The sequence below is a fragment of the Cnephaeus nilssonii genome, assembly GCF_951640355.1.
Source record: "Cnephaeus nilssonii genome assembly, chromosome: 7".
Lineage (NCBI taxonomy): Eukaryota > Metazoa > Chordata > Mammalia > Chiroptera > Vespertilionidae > Cnephaeus > Cnephaeus nilssonii.
The window spans coordinates 32,992,818-33,009,919 of NC_137078.1; the positions used below are offsets into that span (position 1 = coordinate 32,992,818).

The 17,102-nt window shown below is 47.8% G+C and overlaps 1 protein-coding gene across 2 annotated transcripts in view; it reads left to right on the forward strand.

Annotated features, from left to right (window-relative positions):
* The window catches only part of BCAR3 (BCAR3 adaptor protein, NSP family member), a 110,482-nt gene that overhangs the window by 25,612 nt on the left and 67,768 nt on the right, over window positions 1-17,102 (forward strand). For both annotated transcript variants that reach the window (XM_079776261.1, XM_079776262.1), the window contains exon 3: window positions 6,573-6,612. In XM_079776261.1, coding sequence (XP_079632387.1) covers window positions 6,573-6,612 — 40 coding nt within the window. The remainder of the gene's footprint in view (window positions 1-6,572; window positions 6,613-17,102) is intronic.

A 17,102-nucleotide genomic window follows, 5' to 3' on the forward strand; every position in this document is an offset into this window, starting at 1 on the left:
AACTTTGTAGCTTGAGTGGAGGCTTAGGCCTGGCCAGGGCAGACAGAAAGCTTGGCTTCCTCTGTTACCTAGGAAACCTTGCTCTCTGTGGCTGTAGCCATCTTGGTTTGGGTTAATTTGCATACTCACTCTGATTGGATGGTGGGCGTGGCTTGTGGGCGTGGCTTGTGGTGTGTCGGAGGTATGGTCAGTTTGCATATTTGTCTATTATTAGATAGGATTCTGGTACTTCACCATTAAGAATGATACTTGCTGAGGTTTTGGGGTTTTGACAAAGATGTCTTTTGTCAGGTTATGGAGGTGTGTGTGTTTTCTATATCTAGTTTGTGGAGAATTAATTTTCTCCCTGTAAAGATCATGAAAAGATGATTTTTTAAAAATGCCTTTCCCCCTATCAATCAGATGCCCAAATGATTTTTCTCCTTTAATGTGTTAATGTGATAAATTATATTAATAGAATTTCTCATGTTAAACTGGCCCTGTATTTTTGAGTCAACCCAATTTGGTTATGATGTATCTTTATAGATTTTTGGATTTGGTTTGTCAATATTTGCTTAGGATTTTTCATATCTGTTCATGTGTGAGATTAGCCTATATGTTTCCTTTCCCTTATTGACCTTGTCTGTTTTTTGTATCAAGATTATAATATCTTTTTCAAGTCTCTGAAGAGTTTTTATAATTTTCAAGTAACAAATATTTCCAAAATTTGGCAGAACTTGCTAGATAATAAAACCATATAGGCCTGTGGGAAGATAATGAACTGCTGATTCCATTTTTAAAAAAATTTGTTTTATTGATTTTTTACAGAGAGGAAGAGAGAGGGATAGAGAGTTAGAAACATCGATGATAGAGAAACATCGATCAGCTGCCTCTTGCACAACCCCTACTGGGGATGTGCCCGCAACCAAGGTACATGCCCTTGACCGGAATCGAACCTGGGACCTTTCAGTCCGCAGGCCGACGCTCTATCCACTGAGCCAAACCGGTTTCGGCTGATTCCATTTTTTAATGATCATAGGACTATTCAGATTTTCTGTTTGTTTTGAGTTTTAATTTTACTTTATTTTCTAGGAATTTGTTAATTTTTCCTAAGCGTTCAAATTTAGGCATCAAGATGTTCATAGCATTCTCTATCTATGCTCTTTTGTACCTATGATTATGCCCCCTTTTAATTTCAGATTCTCTGGGGAAGAATCTGTTCCCCACAATCATTCAGCTTGTCGGCATAATTCAGTTTCTTATGGTTGCAGGACTGAGGTCTCCATTTCCTGGCTGCCTGCCAGGGGCCACTCCACGTTCCATGCCATGGGCCTTTCACAGGCTCTCTCATAATGTCACACCAACAACAGGATTCCTTATGTCAGATCCCTCTCACTCGTCAAGTCAGGTCCACTCAGGTAATTGTCATACCTAATGTCAGCTGATTTGGGACTTTAATTACATCTGCGAAATCCCCTCACAGCATTCTTAGTGCTTGATTGACTCACTAGGGCAGTGGTCGGCAAACTCATTAGTCAACAGAGCCAAATATCAACAGTACAGCGATTGAAATTGCTTTTGAGAGCCAAATTTTTTAAACTTAAACTTCTTATCACGCCACTTCTTCAAAATAGACTCGCCCAGGCTGTGGTATTTTGTGGAAGAGCCACACTCAAGGGGCCAAAGAGCCGCATGTGGCTCGCGAGCCGCAGTTTGCCGACCACGGCACCAGGGGATGGGAATCTTGGGAGGAGGCATCTTCAGAAATCTGCCTGTCACAGTGAGGCTGGAGAGCTGGCTGGGCTCATGCCAACCGGAGCCTCAACCGCTGTGGTGAGAACTTCGGGGTTTTGTTCTGAGTGGATGGGAGCCGTTAGAGGATTCTGAGTGGGGGGTGGGGGCGCAGTGGAGACCTGGTATGAGTAAGGGCCACTCTGGCTGCTTTGTGGAGATGGTAGAGCTGGAGTGGAGCTGGGAGGGCCTTGCAGGGTTCAGGTGACAGGTGACGGTGGCCTGGGCTAAGGTGGCACTAACGCCTGAGCACTTACAGTTCCCCAAATGCACCGTATTGTCTCATGGCCCCATGTGTTGGCACATGCTTCTCTTGTTGCCCGGGCATTTCTCATCACCACCTACCCCACAGCTTCTTCACTGGGACAAGCCCTACTCGGCCCTAAAACTTGGCGCGGATGTTGTAGAAAGGCTTCTTCCTGGTGTTTTTCTCTCACTGACACCCTCTCTCTAACTTGAGTTGTTTGGATCTTTTGCTCTGTCTTCCCCACTTGCCTGAGATCTGTCTGAGGACAGGGCCTTTGTCTTGGATTCCTGTGTTTCCATGGTCTGGCCTGGTGCATGGCATGTTATAGATGCTCGGTGATGTTGGTGGGATGCATGTAAGAAGTATGGAAGATACTGGGCATGACGTAGACAGGTCAGTACTCTTGGGGAGCTCACCTTGTAGAGGGAGAGGCCGTGTGTAAATAAATACTATGTAGTGAACTGGGATGCAAACACGATGCCACATGTGCCAACTCTGTGAATTCCTCGTGTGTGTGGATTTTAGGGGGGGCATTTGTCCTCCTCGGCCTAAAAGGTTGCATCTAGTTTCTCACGTTCCCCCATTACATGAAGTAATCATTTTATTACCAGCGATTCCTTTTTATGTATATCTAAAAGGACATTTGTTTGGCAACTTGTTAGCCATTACTTTATTCTATACTATTTAAAGAATTAAACATTCATTCATTTAAAACTTTGTGTCACTTAAGGCAGACATAGGGTACTTCCTTCCCTAGCTGTATTCCAACCACTTGGGAAAGATCCCTGTTAGGGAAGTTTTGCTTGTGTATTCAAGATAGAGAACCTCTTCGCTCAAAGCAGCAAACACTTATAGATCAAGTGTCCTTTTAAGAGGGAGAAAATCATTAACCTGGTTACAGATGAGAAACAAGCTGAAATAATAAATATATCCCAAGTAGACATCCCTCCATATGCACTTAAGAAAGTGGGATAGTGGAAAGAGTGACTTAACTGGAATAAACACAGTGATGTTACTTAAAACTCAATACACTTAACAAAATAACAGGCGAGTCCGGTTTCACCCTGCTGCTTTCCTGCGGTTTGTGGACCATGCAGTGAGGGGCCCGCAGGCCTCACGGGGGGGGGGGCGGGGGGGGGGGCGGCCCACTGGGGACGCCTGCCAGACTGCAGTTGTAAAGAGAGATGCACACAGCATCATGGATCCACATGGGTGGGGATTCATTTTAAAAAAACACGATGTAAAAAAAAACACACTTTTTATTTATATTGCCAAGTTCCTCTGTTTGTTTTCCAGTGGTCTCTGTTGGAGAATATAAATCTGTGGTTCGAGGAGTGTTTGCTGCACAGTCCTGCATGAATAATTGGCCGTCCTATTTAAAATTAGTGTCTGGGGCTACAGGGCCAACTGCTATGTTTTCTAGCTCATGTCTTCCTGGTTAGCTGGGATCGGGGGCAGGCTGAGGAAGGAGACACAACACTTCTGCATTTAAATACCATTTTAGTTTGGTTCGAGGTGATTATTTTTAAAGCTTTTGGATTTGTAACACACCCACTCGGTTCTGTTTACGCTCCTTACATTCCCTCCTCTGGGTCTCTGAAAAGGACGAGGAGGAGAATTTGAGGACCCACTAGGTCCCTGTGAGTCCTGAACTAGAACCTGAGAACACTGGATTCCCCTCTGCTCTCGGAACACGGCTCCCTTAGCGGAGTTCATTTGGGGGCAGGGTCAAAAGGGGACTTCCGTTTACCCTTGACCAGCGCCTTTGGTTTCCTTCTCTTCTGCCAAGAGTGTGTGTGATGGGGGATCAAACAGGAACCCGGGAGTTCATCCAAGGGAGGAGGGGCATTTGGGAGAACACCCAGGCTCTTGGGCACAGGGTCTGTGGGCGGGATAGTAGGGTGGTGGGAAGAGCACAGGCCTGCTTTGAGATCATCCCGTCTCTGAGTGGGGACCCTGCAAATCCTCAGGAGCCCCCCCCTCCCCACCCCCGGCACAGCACCTGGCCTGCTCCAAGTGGGTTATCCCACTCCCTTCCCAGGAGAGTTTGCGGGGTTACCCTGAGGGAACTTAGAGAGTTTTCAGGTGTAACTCTGGAGAAGGGGAGAGAGGAATGTTTTCAGCTTTCAAATGTGAAGGCAGAAGGAGTTTACAGCTAAATCTGGTGAGAAGAGCAGGTCCTGGACAAAATTCTAAAAGGAATTTCCCCAGAGAAGGACATTTGAGCATCTAAAAAAGAGAGTTAGAATTGCAAATCATGACTGTATGGGCTTGCTGTTTGGCAGATATTCCCCCCAAAATGAGTGAAATGAAGCTCAAAAAAAAAATATATTTGACAGTGTTAGCTGCCAATGAAAAAACTCAAGCCTTCAAGTGAACACGAGAACTTTGGAACATTTATCTCCTCCACCATGTGCTCCTGCTTCCCCTCCCTTTTCCAATTGCATATCTGTATGAGGATGGGTTTTCTTCATTTATGTCAACCAAGACGTGTACTTGAATATGGAAGTAGATAGGATAATTCATCTGGCTTCTACTAAGCAAGACGGTAAAATGATTTGCAAAAATGTGAGACAGTGTCACTCTTCTCATCACTGAATTTCTGTTACGAAAAACATATCCATTATTTATTAAAAATGCTACTTATTTAAACATATAATGGGTTTCCTTTTGAAATGTAAGTTGGTTAAAAATTTGAAAATTTCTCAATTTTAATTTCTGTGACCAGTAATCAGTAGGTATAATCCACATGTACAAAAGCTCTTTGGGATCCTCAATAACTTGGAGCATAAAGAGATCCTGAGACCAAAACCATTTGAGAACCGTTGATTTAAACAGCACACATCCTGTACTATTTATCCATGATCAGGACACGTATGTATTAATAGAAATTTGAAGAAGATGAGAAATAGCATTTCAGTGGTTCTGACATCTTTCTGCACGCATGCGCCTGACCACTGGGCTCAGATAATTAGCATACGACTGAATGCCTATTAGCCTAAAAGTTACTTCAGTAGAAAACCAGGGGTTCAAGAACATAAAGGGGAGCACCATGGCCCAAGTTCCGCCAACAACGTTTTTAGTCATTGGCCGGGGGGTTCCACAGAGATTTACATCTGCAGGATGCCCAGAGTACGGCCGGAGAGGTGGGGGCCGGGCCCAGCAGGCAGACTCAGCAGCGTTGGGGAAAACGCCCGCTTGCAGGCAAAGTGAGTGCCTGGCCCCGAAAGTGATTTATACCCCTCTGGTGGGAATGCACCCCGGACCCGTGAGCCTAAGCTCTTCTCTGGTCCTTTGGTTCTACAAAGGGACTCATTTCAGAACCTAAGCTGTCCGCACACAGAGAGCATCTCGGTGCCAGCCTGCCTCTGCCGTGTGCCCTGTGAGCTGCCCTGACCGGGCAGTCAAGCCAGGCCAAGAATGGCCTCCAGCCCCCAAACGGGTTGTGTGTCTGAGCTGTGGCTTTGGTGCTGCTGTTCTAGGGAGTAGACCTGCCGGCTCCCGGCGTCTCTCCAAAGCCCCGGATGCAGCCAGACCTGCAGACGGCTGCTTGTCGGGGTGTCCCCTGCCTTCGGGTGGACGCGTTCTTGATGTAGAAATGCTAAGTCTCCTCCTTAAGAAGATCAGTTGTACGGGCTTCAGAGCCATCGTGTCCTTTCAAAATGATCGCGCCGTGCAGGGCTGAGTTGTTTCGAAGTTTGGGTCTCCGGAGGCAGCTGTCTCTGCACATCCTCGTTGAGGGCCGCCTTGCCGTAACTCTGCAAGCGCTGAAAGCATCGGTCTCCCTTGGCCTTAGTCAGACCCTCTTCCGCTTTCTGTGATAAGAGCATCCTCAGTGCCATCGCTGCTGTTTACTTTGTCTGGTGAGCCCTGGCGTTTCATTCTGATAAACACGAGCAGACATTAGGTGGGGGAGAGAAACAGATAATGGAGCAACGAAGAAAATTAGGGTGAATTGCTCAGCTTGACACCAGGAGTGGGTGGCCAATCAAGTCAGCCATAAAAAAGAGAGAGAGAGAGAAAAAAAAATGTGGTTTAGAAGCAGAACTGGGCCCAAGCCCCTTTCTCTCTCATTGCTGGGTGCTGGGTGGCCTTGGGCAGCCGCCTTGCCTGCCGGAGCCTCCATTTACTTCTGTCAAGGTGGATGTGACACGGCTGCTGGGTCAGACTGCTGCCCGCCTGGGCATCCGGCCCTGCTTCACTCCCCCCACCCCCACCCCCGTCCTCCTCCAAGCTCTTCGCTTCAGACTTGAAGGCTAATTATTATGCTCTAGTGAACCTAGCATCACCACATGGAAAAAGTCCAACGTTGGGACTGAATGTGACAGAATACACAGAGCGGCTAGACTGAGGTCATGGTGGTACCCTGCCCCCACCCCACCCAACACACACCATGGCAGGAATGGGTGCCTGCGCTGACTTCCTGAGTATTGTCTGGGAGGTGGGCCCGTCCTTATAATTTGGATGAGTAGGGTGAGATAGTGTTGATGCATTTTACTCAGTGCAGGAATGCATGGTTCCCAATGGTTCTCATATTTTTGTTTTCTCTTTTCAGGGATCAGCAACTTCTGGACCCAACTCTGGAATATGTGAAGGTAGGAAACCAGGATTTAACATGTAATCGGGACCCTGTGCAGTGGATTTCCCATTTTTAACACAGTGTTGCCAAGTAACGCTACTGTCTGGCTTGTGTAGGAAGCTGATGAGATGGAAACAACCAGGAGATAATTGGACTGTTTCCGGCCTTTAGTAAACTTTGTAGGGGTCTTACCTCATCCCAGGATAGTCTACAGTCTTTTCTTCTTATCTGAAACTCTTAGGACCAGGTGTCTTTTAAAATTCAGAATTTTTAAAGAAATGTAATATGGTAGATATATATTTATCACCCCAAAGGGCTCAAGGGTCAGCTCCCCTTTATCAAACTCATTATTTCAGCAGTGACATGGAAGAATTTCATCCTAAATGGGATAAATAGGCCACAAATGATTTTATGTAGTTCAGGTCATGTTTTGCCACCAAATGAGGTCAGGTTTGTTTGCAGCCAAATGAATTATTTTCAAGGTCCCAATTTTCAGAGAATTTTGGATTTGGGAATGGTGGGTGAGGAATTGTGAACCATGTTTATCCTCGGCGAGGACTGAAGGAGCCTGAGGTTTTCTGTGCCATCCTTTGCTTCTCCACCGCCACCCCTGTCAGCGGCGAATCTGGAACCGTGAGCTGTGCTTACCTCCCTTCCAGTGGGGCCGACATTCCGTGCTGGCAAATAGTTGATGCTTCTAAGCAATGTTTTCCTTCTGAGCAGAAAGAAAGGGGGCTTTTCACTTCTTCCCTCTGCCCCCCATCCCCTTTTTCGGGTGTGTATGTTTGCTTTATTTTATTTTTGAGAACTGTAATTAAATCTGGAATCCTACTACAGAAAAGAGAATCCCGATTTGTCACACCTAGTTTCTTTATTTATGACATCACGATTAATTTTTCTTATAATATTTTTAATTATGTGAAGGAGGAAAACAGACAGTTTCTTAAAAGAAATTAGCAGCTGTGGAAAGTTGTTGGTTATAAGGCACAGAACCCCATTTCATCTCTGTTAAGCAAAATAGAAGCTTATGGAAGAGAGAACGTAAGGAAGCTTGTGGAAACCTAGCCCAGAGAGCACAAGGAAAGATACTCATTTTTAGGAGAAATCATGGCAGGAGTTAGGACTTAAGGAGCTTGCCTCTGAGGAGCCACAGCCACCTTCATGGTTCCAAGAGCAGCATCCCAGGTGGGGAGTACTCCGCCTGTTGCTTTTCCGTGGGCCTGTGCCTGCCCCAGGGTTTTGGCGCGTTGTTCCTTGGACCAGAGGATGGGCAGTACAGGGGGGAACTGTAGTAGAACCACTGGGTCACGTGAGGCAGTCATCATGAAGTGTGTTGGGATGGGTTTGTGTCTGAACTATAGTGTCCCAGGAGCAAATGTGTAATCCTGAACCAGAATCCGGAATCTGGCCAGAGCTCTGTCAGAGGTGTGTCTCCCTCCCTCCCGGATGCCTCCCACATGCTCTCCTGCAGGTTGTGCTCTGCAAAGCGTGAGGGGACCCTGCTCACAGACTGAGATTTGACTTGGCCGCTGCCCAAATTGCCCCACAATTATGCAGCGTGCGCATCGCAGCAGCCCTTACGACTCACTCCCTGCCGTGTTTCACAAATTGGCCGTCTCCACTGCAGGCTCACTCAGGCCGTGCTCAGCAAGCACACCCTCTCCCCTTACTCCAATAACTCAGCTTTTTCTTTTACGAAGGTCCAAACCTTTTAAGATAATCCAGTGATGAGTTCTAAAGCTAAACATAGACTTTTGGTGTGACCTGTTTTAGTGTTATCTAAGCTCTTGCATCTGACCCGTGAATGTCGGTCTTTGTGACTCGCGTCTGGTTGACTAAGGAGGCACTGGGGTTGCCAGTGGCTTCTCTCCAGCTGGGCTCTCGCTGCCTCTCCAGCCACGAGACGTGAGGGAATGGCTCTTGGTGGCTCCAGGGGGGCTCTCCTTTTCAAGGACTCGCTGAGGTGTTCTAAAGGTTGCTCTTCGCTCCTAACCGTGTCTGAATCTGGTTGCATAAATGAGGTCTCTCTGTCCCTCCTGGATACAGCACAGGTTTCTTTCTTTCTGACTTTGCCCTTGGTTTGGAGGGGTGGCTTGAGATTTATTCGTTGGGTGGATGTAGCCCATTCCCATTGGCTTCTGTGGGCACTGAAGCTCTGAGAGGACGTTCCAGGTCCGAGTGGCTCCCTGTGTCAGTCTCCTTGGGCCCTCAGCCCCCCGACCCTTTCTCAGGCTTAGTGCCCCCTTGAGCCTTGCCGATCGATCGATCGATCGTGTTAGCTGGTGCCTAGAGACTGGAGGGGCCGAAGATGATCGAGCGACGTGAGGGAGCTGTGATAAGGTGGGATCCGGGTGGCCTTCCTGACTTGGAGCTGTTTGTCCCCTACACCCGCCTTGTGCACGCCCTGCCTCTTGGGCCTGGAGAGAAGCAGAGATTCTATGAAAAATAAGTTACATCCTGTGGGAGCCACCCGGGCACAGTCAGATTTATCGCCTAATGAACAAGAGTCAAGATACCAACGTTTCAGGGACTCGTGTGACCTCAGAGCGGTGTGCGTGGTCGCCGAGTCTGGACTCCGCAGTGGAAGCCCCCGGAGTAGCCGACAGACACCAATGCTCATCCTGTCGGAGCTCTGGCCCCAGTTTCTCTCTGTGTCTTCAGAGGCCTCTCCTCTCTCCATTGGAGACTTGCTAACTGACTTCACCTGGTTTTCCCAGTGCCCCGACGTAGGAGAGCAGTCTGGGGCCGCCTTGCCTCCTGGGGTCCGGGGCAGAGGAGGCACTGACGCTGAAGCGTGGAAGGAGGATGACGGGGCTGCGGGTTGTGGCAGGAGGACGCTGGGTAGAGAAGGAATCCAAAATTGGTTTCTGTCCTGCTTGTGCTCTGGGTCCTGCTGGCACACAATGCCGCGGGGAAAGGCCTGGCCTGGTTGCTAGGCTGCCGGTCGCTCCCTGTGAATGGAGGGGGATGTGCGGCTGGGAAGCGGCTGTGTGGTTTCTCCACCTCCCCGGCCGGCCGCTCTCCTGCTGGCGCCCGCCCATCATCAGACCCTCCCGCTGAATTCCAGGTCCCATGTGATAAGACCTTGGAGCAGGTCCATGGGAGCCGGAGCGGGCGATTTAGGAATCTCACTCTCCACTCTTTCTCTCTCTTTAATTCTGACCATCAGAGGGGGGAGTTTTGTTTCCCTTTTTCTACCTTTTATACCTTTTCCTTGTTTTCCTAGCCCTCTCCTCTCCCACATTTTTTTTCCTCACAGTAACTCAAAGCAGATCGTCTTGCAAGTCTGATTTTAACTGTTTTTATAAACACGAGGTCCCTCTCTGTAACATAGTAATTGATTCTCTTCGGCTGAATCTGAAGCCACTCCTTCCAGGTAAAAAAAAATCCAACAACAACAGCAAAAACAGAAACCTCCACAGCGGCTCCACCTTCCTCCTGCTCTTTAGTTGTGAGTGACTGGCGAGTGGTGTGCAGCTCTGGAATTTTCCTCTGCGTACCTAGCATACCTCACCCTAGATAAAACTAGCTTTTTTTTTTTTAATGGGGCAATAGCTCTAGGCAAAATTGTGTAGTACAGTTCACCTTCTGGGTTGCTTTCCCTGTTTATTGCTCCCCATTTGGTTTTTGCCACATTTTTACCCCCATCAAAATTTGATAAAATTATTGTACTGAAATGTGAGTAAATGGCAATAGCTCAGTGTGCTAGCCTTCCCAGAGAGCATTCCATTCCGGGAGGAGACTCCACGGCACACCACCCCTCAGGATCCCACGGAGGGGTGTGTGGCCCACACTGAGTTCCAACAGCAGGAGACCTAGACCCACCACCTTCTCTCCGTGGGTTCCATCTTCCCGGCAACTAGAAACCAGGGGTGGGCAACATAGCTGGGATCCTCTCTGCCTGTGATAGGCTGGAGGGGCAGGTTTTTCAGCCAGTGGGGAGGGGTTCTTTATTCACCTGCCGCTCTTGGTCATAAAATTGCCCTAGCGAGAGAACAAGGGTGGCATTTCATGTTGAGTCCCAGACATGAAGACCAAGGATCTGACTGATAGTTGCCCACCCATCATCATGTTACCTCAAAAGACTGGAGATTGACCCCCAGCACTCCTCCAATTGCTTTTACTTTTTGTAAGCCCTTCTTAAACCCACGAAAGCTACTTGCATTTGTACTCTGTCATTCTTTTCCTGGGGCTACCTCTTTAAGCCTCAGGAACGTCCCTCCTACTCTACCCCACACTGACTTTTATAAATTTATCTTATTTCCTATCCCCTCCCCCTTTACACCTATCTTCCTTTTAGGCCAAAGATTCCAATTTCTTGTAGCTTCTTTATACACAAGGCCTACAGTCATTTTAATAAAGAGTCTGTTTTCTGGGAGTGGTTTAAAAGTATATGTTTTGGGGTGGAGGTGATTAACTAGGGCAGAGCTGGAGAGCTGGAGGATTTTTCTTTTAGAAGAAATGCTTATTATAAAGGAAACTGGAGTGACTATTTTTTTTTTTTTTCAAACCAGCCAGGGCCTAGGCAGCCCATTTTCGTGGCCAGGCTGTGGACAAAGGCCTGCTCTCCAGGCGGCTGCCCTTAGCGAGTGTGAGAGGGAACGCAGCCTTTCGTTCCTGGCTAGCTTCCCCGGGGATGAAGCCCTGCCTGTTTAGTCAGCCTTGGTGGACTCTCGCTGGAACCACGCGTGTGCTTTTATAAGACGATTTGAGAAGGGACAGGCCTGGAGCCGTTATCCTGAGTGTGACCAGCACCTTTCGATACTCCTTCCCGCAGAGTGGGCACCGAGCCTGGAGCCGCTTAGAAACCGGGCTGTAAGGGGTTAACGCTTGGCAAAGGCTCTTTCCAAGAGGGTCTTGTAGACTGACTGCCCGAGGCTCAGCTCTCCGCAAGGCCTGCCGTTTCCTGCAGCCGCTGGGGCTGCATGAGGTCACCCAGCAGATTAAAGAGGAGTAATTATGCGAATTCCAGCGCCAAGAATAAGTGCCCTGGTTGTGGGAGTCCTGGGGGGAGGGGGGGGGCATGACTTCAGCTCCCCCTTTGTGCTCAAGATGGCGCAGCCACGGTCACGGTTAAATAGCTGTCTTTGAGGAGAGTCTTTTCTCCCAACAGGCCAGTCTGCTCCGAATTAGCCGGCTAGCACAGTCATGAAAGGGATTTACAAAAACAATGGCACGCTGTACATGCCGTGAGATTTTAGCAAGTTCTGTGAGGCCAATAAGGGCCCGGTTGGCTGGCTCTGCGGGGCTCTGCCTGAGTGTGCACATCCTGGGAGCCGGCACCGGCCCCGGGGACCCGGGGGTCAGACTCCGCCTGAATGCGAGACAGCCCTGGCTCGCTCTGGGGCTCGCGTTCAGAGGCACGAACTTCCTCCTCCTCCCACTCCACCCAGAACCATTCTCTGCTAATATTCCTGGGAGGTTTAATGTTACTACAATTTTCTAAAAATTGCTGAGGCAGGGTGGGAAGACAAGAATAGGGATGGAGGACATTTATTGAATGAGACGCTCATTCAAAGGAATCTTATCTCACGGTCCATGAAAAGAGGGTGATTTATGAAAAATAAAACCTTATCATGAAAATCTGTATGTGAGTGTTTACCGTGACATTATTTCTAATAGAAAAAAACTGGAAACAACTCAAACGACCTTCAGCTGGTGAAAGGATGAACTGTAGCACACCCATACAATGGCATTCCACTCAGCTACAAAAGGGAATGGCCTGTAGGATACATATAAAAACGGGTAGTAAAGAGAACAATGAGTGGTTTTAAAAGGGCACGGGGATGCTCTGGCTGGTGTGGCACAGTTGGTTGAGCATCATCCTGTGCATCGAGAGGTTGCTGGTTCAACTCCTGGTCAGGGCACAGGCCCCGGGTTGTGGGCTGGATGCCCTGTCGGGGGCGTGCAGAAGGCAACCCATCTCTCACTGATGTTTTTCTCTTCTCCCTTCCTCTCTCTCTCAAAATCAGTAAACTATTCTTAAAAAAAAAAAAACAAAAAAAAAAACACGTAAGGGCAGAGGTCGAGTGCAAAAGGGAATGGGGAACTTTTGGGGTTAATAGAAATACCTTAAATGTGGTTGTTTCAAAGCTAATAGACCTATATGCGAATTATACCTCAGTGAGCTTGACTTTTAAAAATAAGTTAAAGCCTTATATTTTAGCCCTTAAGTGTTGCCACCACAGTAGGGGAAATTTCTGGTTTTCAGATGGGCCTTATCAGACTGCTGGCCAGACAGAGGAAGTGCTGAGCTGTGGGTATTTCACCGCATTGGCTCATTCAACAGAGTTCTGAGCACGTACCACGTGTTAGCCATCGTTCAGGGAAGTCACGTGTGTAGGAAGAAAGTGTTACCGAGAGCCCAACCTGAGACAGTGGCAACGGGAATGGGAAGTCGGGGCAAGGAGGCCTCTTCGACATAGAATTAAGAGCCATTTTATTAAGTGAGTTGACAGTTCCTGTTGGGATTTAAATGCAGGGGGTGAGGGAGAGGGAGCCGGGGGCAATTCCGGCGTTCACACACCAGTGCCTGGCATCTCACCAGAAGCCAGTTTCAGGGGAGGAAAGAAAATGTCCAGTACCACAGTGACATAGAATTAATTTATGAGCATGTGGGAAGATCATTAGACTGAGGGGGGTGGGGGTGGGGCTTAGCAAACGACAGCCCCAGACCAAATCTGGCCTGCCACCTGTTACTGTACGGGCCCACAAGGCAAAAATAGATTTTGTAACTTTAAATGGTTTTGTAAAAAAATCAAAAGATGGTGAAAATTGTAAAATTCAAATTTCGGTGGGCATAGAGTGTGGTTGAAACACAGCTACACCCGTTCATTTACATATTGCCCCGATCATGGTGGAGTTGAGTCGTTGCAACAGAATGGGTGGCAAAGCCTAAAATACTTACTCTCTGGCCCTTTACAGGAAGGGTTTGCTGACCTCTGCTCTAGACTGTACACACGTACATTGTCCCGGTTTTTCCTCCCAAAAAGGTAAGGGGAGAGGTCCAGTGCAAAAGGGAACGGAGAACTTTTGGGGATAATAGAAATAGTAGTAGGTAGGCTTTCAACAAAAATTCCATCTTTTCATGCTGACACTCCCATGATGCAGCCTTGCATCGCTGACATCACCCTCCCGTTGCCCGGTAGGCCAGCAGGGAGCCCTCATGCAGGCTGTGTGATCTCCCACGGTCAGACTCGGTGCTGTTGCAGCACTACCCTGTTTGGACGCGTCGCAGTGTCTCGTGAAGACCCGCCTCTCCGAGCAGCATCTCTCTGCTGGGCCCATCACGTCCAGCATCCGCATCGCCCTCCTGGAGCAGGTGCTTGAATCCTGCCTGCTCGGGCCTGGGGCTCCCGGGCTGACTCCTCAGGCCAGATGCTGCTCTGCCTGTGCAGCCTGGATGAGTGGTCTCTGTGTCCCAAGTCAGAAGTGAATTCTTCCTGGGTCTCTTCAAACGGATGGCTTGAATCAAGGTCAAACCCTGGAGCTGTGCCCCTGGAGGTGCTTGAAGGAGCCTGTGAATGGAGTGAGGCCAGGTTCACATTCGTTTTCTGTGCTGCAGCCGGTATCCTGGGCTGAACGAAGAAGACTCTTCTGAGAGGTGGTGCAGAGACTAGAAAACTAACATGCGGGCAAGAATTGAGACTCTGGCTCTGATCAGACTCAGCTTGATAATCGGTCTTCAAAGCCCTCCCCTGTGGCCTCTCTACCTCTGACCTCATCTCCTGCCTCCACCTTAGTCCCCAGGCTCCTCCATGCTGCTTTCCCTACTGCCCCGGGGTCTCTGCCTTTCCCTTGGCCTAGCAGGTCCTTTGGAGGTAGAGTAGCGGAGTGGTTTGAAGTGGGTGCTAAGATGCTGTTGTGGGTTGAATTATGTCTCCCCCAAATGATAATGTTGAAGGCCTAACTCCCCAGTACCTGTGAATGTGGCCTTATTTGGAAATAAGGTCTTTGCAGATATGATCAAATTAAGATGAGGTCATACTGGATTAGGGTGGGCCCACATCCAATGGCTGGTGTCCTTAATAGCAGAGAGGGATTTGGACAGACACACGGAGAAGGCCGTGTGACAGTAGAGGCATGATTGGGGCTGATGCACGCACAACACCGAGGGTTGCCAGCAACCCCACAGCCAGGAGGAGCAGAGAAGGGTCCTCCCCGAGAGCCCCCCGGTAGAGCGTGGCAGCACCTTGGACTCCTAACCTCCAGGACCACGGGAGAATACATTTCTGTTTTAAAGCCACCACGTCCGTGGTGATTGGTCACAGCATCGCTAGGACTCTAGTAAGATGCCAAGCCCCATCTTAACCATTTCTTTGTGACTTTGAGCAAGTTTCTGAAATTCCCTGGATCTCGGTTTTCTTAGCAGGAAATGGGAGGATGTAGGAGTTAAATGAGTTAATACACATAAAGGTGTTGGCACCCGTGTGTCTGGCATGTCGCTAGTACTCACTGAATATTAGCTCAGCAACCGTCACCCTCGCTCTCTCCAGGGCTGGTCCGCCTTCCCTGACGCCTCTGCTGACAGCGGCCTGCCTCGTCTCATTGCTCTGTATACTGTCCTCACAGCACTTGTCCCAATTTCTATTTGTTTACTTTAAAAAAAACTTCACTTCTCATTAGAATGTGAGTTCTGAGTGCACGGACCTTTTCTTGTCCTAATAAATACAGGTGGGGCAAAAGTATGTTTACAGTTGTATGAAAAATAATGCAGAAATTAATAAATAATAATACAAGAAAAAACTTTGTATTTCATGTACTCACATCTGTAAACCTACTTTTGCCCCACCCTGTGTTTAGTAACTGCCTGGCTGACCAATGTCCACCTACAACCAGATGCAAGCGAAGGGCGTTTAAATTGAGAGAAGAGGAAATGAGGTTCTTCCAAAGACCTTTAGGTTTCCCAGAGCAAATAACACTTGTATCTTCTAAAAGTTTTCCAGAAATTCTTCGGTGATTTTATTTCATGACAACAAGAATGTCTCCACACCTAACCTCAGTCTACCTTCTTTGGCCAACCTGGTATCAAATAAAAACTGTGAGGTCACTGTTGTTACCTTAAATACTTACACATTTAGGCAGAGATACTTACTGGGGTGACATCAGTTAATAAAACCACACAGGTTTCAAGTGTACAACTCTCTAACTCGTCATCTGCACCCTGCATCGTGCACTCACCGCCCAAAGTCCAGTCTCTTTCCACCACCATTTATCCCTCCTTTGCCCTCTTCCACCTCCTCCCAACCCCCTTTCCTTCTGGCTATCACCATACTGTTGTGTGTGGGTATGGTTTCTTGCTTAATCCCTTCACCTTTTTCACCCAGCCTCCAATTCCCTGCCCTCTGACAGCTGTCAGTCTATGTATCTAGAATTCTGTTTCTATTTTGCTTGTTAATTTATTTTGTTCATTAGATTCCACATATAAACAAAATCATATGGTATTTGTCTTTCTCTGGCTTGTTTCACTTAGCATACTACTCTCCAGGTCCACCCATGCTATCCTTCAGGGTAAGATTTTTTTCTTATTTAATAGTCGAGCTATAAATGTACCACAGCTTTTTTATCCATTCATCTACTGATTGACACGTGGGCTGTTTCCAGATCTTGACTGCTGTAAATAATGCTGCTGCCCAGCTGGTGTGGGTCAGTGGTTGAGCATCGATCTATGAACCAGGAGGTCATGGTTCAATTCCCGGTCAGGGCACATGCCCAGGTTGCGGGCTCGATACCCAGTGTGGGGCATGCAGGAGGCAGCCGATCAATGAGTCTCTCTCATCATTGATGTTTCTATCACTCTCTCCCTCTCCCTTCCTCTCTGAAGTCAATAAAAATGTATTTTAAAATAATAATAACAACGCTGCAGTGAAAAAAAACGTGCAGATCTTGTTACCATCTTGTTATGGGGCCCCAGTAATTCTTCAACCTCCAGGCTTTTAAAGCATTGAAAGCATTTGCTGTTAAGCTCTGCCCTCTAGTGGTCATTGCATGTCACAACAGTGCAGCATTTATTCAGTTTCTAAATATTCTGGGAGCTTTTAATATTAAATGTAATAGTATACCATAACGTTATATTTACAACCTCAGAACTAAGGGCTGTGTTTAAAGTGTATCAAAGGGCAAGTGATTTTAATTGGACTCCATATAATACATTAAAATGTTCAACATATTTTATTATTAGGATTAATTGTCCAACATTCTTAGACAAAAGCTTTAAGACACTAGGATACTATATGTAGATTTTGTAGGGAGGTTGGCATTGATCTGAAGTTTTACCTGTGGTAACCAAGACGTTTCCTCCGAATAATTATATCTGAATTGTGATTTGACGACTAAAAATGGCAGCTTGGCAGGAAGGAAGTTGATATTAGGTGAGGCAGAAGACGGGTGTCAGCATGTTAGAGATCCGCGGGAAGACCCCACACGTGTGGGACAGTGTGTGCCCAGGCTGACTGGTGCAGCACAGGGCAGCAGGAGGATCCGACGGGAAGAGTAGGCACTCATCTG